Consider the following 7,981-nt stretch of genomic DNA (forward strand, 5'->3'; position numbering starts at 1 on the left):
ACTTGTTGCTTTTAAAGCGATTACTTGATTTTTCCTTCAAAGCCACTGGTTTATTAAAGTTTTTTAAGTGAAAATCAACGAATCTCTTTAAAAACATGAATAAACCAGTCGCTTTGAAGGAAAAATCAACTAATCGCTATAAAAATCAACAGGTTTATTAACGTTTTTTAAGTGAAAATCAACGAATCTCTTTAAAAACATGAATAAACCAGTTGCTTTGAAGGAAAAATCAACTAATCGCTATAAAAATCAACAGGTTTATTAACGTTTTTTAAGTGAAAATCAACGAATCGCTTTAAAAAACGTGAATAAACCAGTTGCTTTGAAGGAAAAATCAAGTAATCACTTTAAAAGCAACTGGTTTATTCAGGTTTTAAAAGCGATTCATTCAATTTTTTGTTTAAAAACGTGAAAAAACCTGTTGCTTTTATAGCGATTCGTTGATTTTTTCTTTAAAGCAACTGGTTTATTCACGTTTTTAAAGCGATTAGTTGATTTTTACTTAAACAAGTGAATAAACCTGTTGCTTTTAAAGTGATTCGTTGATTTTTACTTTACAAAAGTGAGATATTGTCTTAAAACTATTAAGTAATTAATTATCAGTCCATAATTATTAAAAAAAGTTAATTTAACGTAACGGTTCCAAGTTACAACAGATTTTTACATTGCATATGCATTTGTAAGACTATTACATATACACTACTTATAAGTGTATACTTGTATATTTGTTTACATTCTTTTATTCCAATACTGGGGCGGCACGGTGGCTCAGTGATTAACACTGTCGCCTCATAGCAGGAAGGTTGCTGGTTCGAGTCCTAGCTGGGTCAGGTGGCATTTCTGAGTGGAGTTTGCATGTTCTCCCTGTGTTGGCGTGGGTTTCCTCTGGTTTTGTCTACAGTCCAAAGACATGCACTATAGGTGAATTGAATAAACTAAATTAGCTGTCCTGAATGAATGTGTGTGTGAATGAGTGTGTATGAGTGTTTCCCAGTTCTGGGTTTCGGCTGGAATGGCGTCAGCTGTGTATGCTGGAATAGTTGGTGGTTCATTCCACTGTGGCGACCCCTCATAAATAAGGGACTAAGCTGATGGAATATGAAATAATAAAAGAATGTTCCAATACTATTTGCTTTGCATGTTTAATTTAGCTATTCTCACTCAGTCTATATATATATATTTATATATATATATATATATAATAAGAAAAAGAATGCATGTGTAAAATTAATTAATTAATTAAATTACTAAGTTGAAAATCCATATCTTGGAAAAGAACAAATGATTTACAGCTGATTAAAACTGTGATTTTATGCTGAATCATCCAGTGTCGACAGCCTTCGAGTTGTCACAATGTCAGCCCCATCCAGTGTAGACATCACTGCATCAAAAACAGACCCTCGGCTTGTGTTCGACTTACTAACCAACTGGAAACTTTTCCCGTCTGCCAAATCCTGCCTGCTGTCTGCTTCTCGGGAGTTATTCTACAAACACACGCTGATTTGATAGTGAAACGATTGTATAATACATTCACAAGGTAGACAGCCGTCAGCGATAGATGTCTGGGAGTTTCGTGCGACACACATTTTTGTGCCTCCGCCTCGAGTCTCGCGCACAATCTCGCACGACTCCATCTCTTTTCTGTTTGGCTGCTGAAAACGCTCTCCATCAGGGCAGGACCTCTGGAGCATTTTTACATCCGTGACTTCTTTTGTTCGCTTTCTTCCTCTGTCAGAAGAACATATACTGGTTGTCGATGGCTCTCTTGCGCCCCCTATCAGGCGGCTCCAGTTCGTAGTCCGAGTCCCGGTTGGGCAGGAGGGGCGGCAGTGGGTTTGGGTGGCGGAGCAGGTTTCTGCGGCCCACAGACTCGCTGCGGTGTAGGGGAGGGTGACGGTCTGGAAGGAAGGAAGGAGTACGGTGTGAGAGTCCGGCTGTAGGCGGCGAACAGGACTGGGCCATGGAAGGGTTGGAGTGAGGACATGAATCCGGACTGCAGTGAGCCAAACTGGGCTCTGAACTCCAGCGAGAGAAAGGCACCAACACTGGAGACCCAAAAGCAGAGCTCTGACCTGGAGAGAAGAAACGGAGAAAACATTGTGTTAAATGTGACTTTCTGACTCTTCTAATGCCGTGTTTCCCAACCCTGTTCCTGAAGGCACACCAACCGTACATATTTTAGATGTCTCCCTTATATGACCCATTCATCTCAGGTTTTGGAGTCTCTTCTACTGTTCTGCTGAGTTGATTCAGGTGTGTTTGAATAAGGAGAGGTTGGAAATGAGTACAGTTGGTGTGCCTTCAGGAACAGGGTTGGGAAACACTTCTCTAAAGCATAAAAATACCATAATATGTTGTGTTCAAAGAGAAGATTTCAACACATTTCTAAACATAAAAGTTTTAATAACTTAATATTTCTAATAACTGATTTATTTTATCTTTGCCATGATGACAGTAAATAATATTTGACTAGATATTTTTCAAGACACTTCTATACAGCTTAAAGTGACATTTAAAGGCTTAACTAGGTTAATTAGGTTAACTAGGCAGGTTAGGGTAATTAGGCAAGTTATTGTATAACGATGGTTTGTTCCGTAGACAGTCTAAAAAAATATAGCTTAAATGGGCTAATAAATTTGACCTTAAAATGTCTATTAAAAAATTTAAAACTGCCTTTATTCTAGCCGAAATAAAACAAATAAGACTTTCTCTAGAAGAAAAAATATTATCAGACAAACTGTGAAAATGTCCTTGCTCTGTTAAACATCTTTTGGGAAATATAAAAAAATAATAATAATAAATAAAAGGGGGCTAATAATTCTGACTTCAACTGTATATTTATTATATACTTTATATATATATATATATATATATATATATATATATATATATATGTGTGTGTGTGTGTGTGTGTGTATAATATACACATACATATACATATATATACACATACATATATATACACACACATATATACATATATATATATATATATATATATATATATATATATATATATATATATATATATATACACATACACGCATACATATATATACATACACACATACATATATATACACATATATACATATACACATATATACATATACACATATATACATATACATATATATATACATACATATATATATATATACATACATGTATATATATATACATACATGTATATATATATACATACATATATATATATATACATACATGTATATATATATACATACATATATATATATATATATATATATATATATATATATATATATATATATATATATATATATATATATATATATATATATATATATATATATATATATACACACACATATACATATATATACACTACCGGTCAAAAGAGAATTATTCTTTTCATTAAGGTGGCATTTATTAAATGTAAAAAAAAGTAAAATAGTAAAAAATTAAATAACTGCTTTCTTATTGTATGTAGTTTCAAATGAAATGATTACTCCAGTCATTATTGCTTTTATTACTATTACCATTAATAAAAATATTATTAATTACCATTAATAAAAAATAAAAAAATATAAAAAATATTATCATTAATAATATTGATAATAACAAAAATAATAATAATAATAATAATTAATATTAGAGTGATTTCTGATGGATCATGTGACCCTGATGAGTGGAGTAATGAAGATGAAAATTCCTCATTAAAATCACTGGAATAAATTATTAAATTAAATTATGGACTACTTTTGCACAGTTATTTTATGGTGCAATAACATTTCACAATTTTACAGCCTTGGTGAGCAGGATAAGCTTACTTTAAAACATTTAAAAATCATACTGACCCCAAACCTTTGACCGGTAGTGTGTGTGTGTATATATATATCATGGACTACGCATGTCAATGGATACCAATTTCCAACATTTTTCAAAATATCTTCTTTTGTGTTCAACACATAAAAGAAACTCAAACAGGTTTGTGATAAGCTGATTAAATGGACACTTTTTTAAATAAAAAACAAAGCAAAAAGTCAACACTATGAAATACTCCCAGTTTCCCATAGAGGGCATTGTCTTCACAGCATCTGCATGCTCCAGCGTGTGTTTTAGACGTCTGAAGAATGTGTGTGTGTGTGTTGAGCATAAGGATTTACATGTGTGCATGTATTAGTGCATGTGTCCACATTATTACAGCTGGCGTGGGTGGGACTACAGGAAACAGAGACTTGATAACATTTTCGTCTGTAGTTCTGATGATATGCATGTAAGTGTGTATGGACAAGTGTTTGCTTGAGAGAGTGCAGTTTTACTAGTCACTGAACTACTAAAACCCATCTAAACCACAAAACACAACAGGGAACCGGATCATGCCGAGCTCTGAGCTTATTTGTGTGACAGAGAGACAGAAAAGAAACATTTTAGATGCATTACTGCTATGTCAAATCTGAATGACAGATATTTAATGTCATATTTTTCATCATTTACATGATTCGGCAGACGTTCCTCAGTTCCTAAATCGGCAAAAAATAAGTGTTGAAATATTGAGGTATTTCAGAACACCTGTGGTACATATATTTGACAAAAAAGTTCCAATTAGGGGGAAATAATTCTTATGTAAAAGATAAACATTAAAAATAATATTAAATTACTCGGTCTTCTACTTTCTAAATACATTAAAAAATAAGAGACTTTACTAAATGTTATTATATTTTGTATATTGAAATGTATTGCTGATAAATGTAAAATACATACACTACACAAATACACTTCACTGAACATGTACACATACAGTACACTACCTGACAAAAGTCTTGTGGCCTATCCAAGTTTTAAGAACAACAAATAATAACTTGACTTCTAGTCGATCATTTGGTATCAGAAGTGGCTTATATGAAAGGCAAAGGCCTCTAGATTACGCTTATTTTACCAAAATAAAATATGATCATGCCTTGATTTTTAATGATTTAATTAGGACAGTAAGGTCTGACTTTGCTTGGACAGAAGTACAGAAATAATGTTGAGTATAGAATATAAAGTCATGGTGCAGTGGAAGAAGAATGAATATTGTGTATGACTCCCATGATATTGGAGGACTGCATCCATACATCTCTGCAATGACTCAAATCACTTATTAATAAAGTCATCTGGAATGACAAAGAAAGCGTTCTTGCAGGACTCCCAGAGTTCATCAAGATTCTTTGGATTCATCTTCAATGCCTCAACCTTCATCTTACCGAAGACATTCTTAATAATGTTCATACCTGGGGACTGGGCTGGCCAATCCTGGAGCACCTTGACCTTCTTTGCTTTCAGGAACTTTGATGTGGAGGCTGAAGTATGAGGAGGAGCGCTATCCTGCTGAAGAATTCGCCCTCTCCTGTGGTTTGTAATGTAATGGGCAGCACAAATATCTTGATACCTCAGGCTGTTGATGTTGCCATCCACTCTGCAGATCTCTTGCACACCCCCATACTGAATGTAACCCCAAACCATGATTTTTCCTGCATCAAACTTGACTGATGGGTCGATGTGCGTTCCAATAGATCTTCTGCAGTATTTGTGATGATTGTGATGCAGTTCAACAGATGATTCATCTGAAAAATCTACCTTCTGCCTCTTTTCCAAATGATCATCTAGATGTCAAGTTATTATTTGTTGCTCTTAGTGTAGAAATCACCTATATAACTGCAAGTTAACTATGCCTATATATAATAATTTTAACTGTTAAAGCTATTAGTTACTAGTTAATTAGTTAAAGTAATTATTAACTAATCAAGTTATGGAAACTAATAAACGGTAACTTTTGTTATTTTGATAGTATTGCAATAATACAGAGTTGATGGCAATATCAACAGCCTGAGGTATCCATACATTTGTGCTGCCCATTACATTACAAACCACAGGAGAGGGCAAATTCTTCAGCAGGATAGCGCTCCTTCTCATACTTCAGCCTCCACATCAAAGCTCCTGAAAGCAAAGAAGGTCAAGGTGCTCCAGGAATGGCCAGCCCAGTCACCAGATATAAACATTATTGAGCATGTCTGGGGTAAGATGGAGGAGGAAGCATTGAAGATGAATCCAAACAATCTTGATGAACTCTGGGAGTCCTGCAAGAACGCTTTCTTTGTCGTTCCAGATGACTTTATTAATAAGTGATTTGAGTCATTGCAGAGATGTATGGATGCAGTCCTCCAAGCTCATGGGAGTCAGACACAATATTAATTCTTTCTCCACTGCACGGTGACTTTATATTCTATACTGGACATTATTTCTGTTAAGTGACAAGACTTTTGTCTCAGCAAAGTCAGACCTTACTGTCCTAATGAAATAATAAAAAATCAAGGCCTGATCATATTTTATTTTGGTAAAATAAGCATAATCTAGAGGCCTTTACCTTTCATATAAGCCACTTCTGATACCAAATGATCAACTAGAAGTCAAGTTATTATTGGTTGTTCCTAAAACTTGAATAATCGACAAGACTTTTTTCAGGTAGTGTAGACATTCGAAAAAAATATTGCTAATAATGTTGACCTTAAAATATATTTAAAAAATTAAAACAACTTTTATTCTATACGAAATAAAAAATAAGACTTTCTCCAGAAAAAAAATATGATCAGAAATACTTTGAAAATGTTCCTTAATCCACAAAATATTCATTTAAAAAGGAATAAATATTGCACAGGAGGACTAATAATTTTGTATATGCGACATAATAAGCGCCTCACCTGTGTGTGTGGGGTTGACGCACACATAATTGGCCAGCATGACATCACAGGCAGCTCCGCACTCCAGCGGGATGGGACAGTTGCGGAAGTGACTCAACATGTCCATGACTGAAGGGAAGCGCAGGTGCTGCACACGACACTGACCCCATTCAGTTAAAGACAGACGGAGATGCTGCAGAGGAACAATAACAGCGGAAAAATGCACTATTAATACTGACACGTGCACAGAAAGGCGAGCAAACAGTAATGGTTTGGATTACTCCGCAATTAATATGGAGATCTGATATATCTGATATACTTTTAGAATAAATGTAAGAAATTATTATTTTAATGTTCAATATCAATACAGATGATTATAAAATAGTAGAAAAACCATATAATACACAGTTACACATAAAACACACCTTAAAGGTTTTTGTTTTAATCATCAAAATTATCATTCAATCAATCTTTTTCTTTTGGCTTAGTCCCTTTATTAATCAGGGGTCGCCACAGCGGAATGAACCGCCAACTTATCCAGCACATGTTCCAGACAGCGGATGCCCTTCCAGCTGCAACCTATGACTGGGAAACACCAACAATCTACGGCCAATTTAGCTTACTCAATTCACCTATATGTCTTTGGACTTGTGGGTGGGAAAAGGAGCACCCGGAGGAAACCCACGCCAACATGGAGAGAACTTGCAAAGTCCACACAGAATTGCCAAAATTATAAATATGATGTATATATTTATTTATTTATTTATTTATATAACTGTCTGTTTCTTGAATCTGATTGGCTGATAGCAGAACTCATACAGCCTCCTCACCCTTCTGTATTACTCCGCCCACAGAGCGACAGCAGATTAATAACCTCACAACAGTTTGACAAGTATTGCAGCTGTTGGACAACATAATGTACTTTTGAGGATTTTTTTTTGTCGAGAATGTAGTTGTTTAGATTGCAACTTTGCGGTTTATTTATAAGGATAGTGACTATTTTAAATAATTATCATTTCTGAGACACAGCGTCCGCATCCATCCAAAGACGGTTGACGTTCTGCCACAAGATGGCGACAGAGACCACATAATAAGCCCTTAGAGAAGAAGAGATCACATATTTTCATACTACAGCTGATCAAAATATTATAAAACTGGTGAGTGACATTCTAAGTCGATCTCTCTTTTGTTTATTGTAGTGCTGTATTTATACCATATAGTTGTAGTGTATTGAGTGTGAGATGGGACTCATTTTAGGAATGTGTGTATTTTGTGTTGGC

At 34.6% G+C, this 7,981-nt stretch overlaps 1 protein-coding gene across 1 annotated transcript in view; it reads right to left on the reverse strand.

Moving 5' to 3' along the window:
• Positions 1–445: 445 nt before the first annotated feature.
• The window catches only part of sh2b3 (SH2B adaptor protein 3), a 74,328-nt gene continuing 66,792 nt past the window's right edge, over positions 446–7,981 (reverse strand). Inside the window, exons 6-7 of the mRNA XM_056457351.1 lie at positions 6,723–6,894; positions 446–2,072 (exon numbers count right to left, since the gene is read on the reverse strand). Coding sequence (XP_056313326.1) covers positions 1,732–2,072; positions 6,723–6,894 — 513 coding nt within the window. The 3' untranslated portion in view covers positions 446–1,731. The remainder of the gene's footprint in view (positions 2,073–6,722; positions 6,895–7,981) is intronic.

The sequence above is a fragment of the Danio aesculapii genome, chromosome 5 (genome assembly GCF_903798145.1).
Source record: "Danio aesculapii chromosome 5, fDanAes4.1, whole genome shotgun sequence".
NCBI classification, from domain to species: Eukaryota; Metazoa; Chordata; class Actinopteri; order Cypriniformes; family Danionidae; genus Danio; species Danio aesculapii.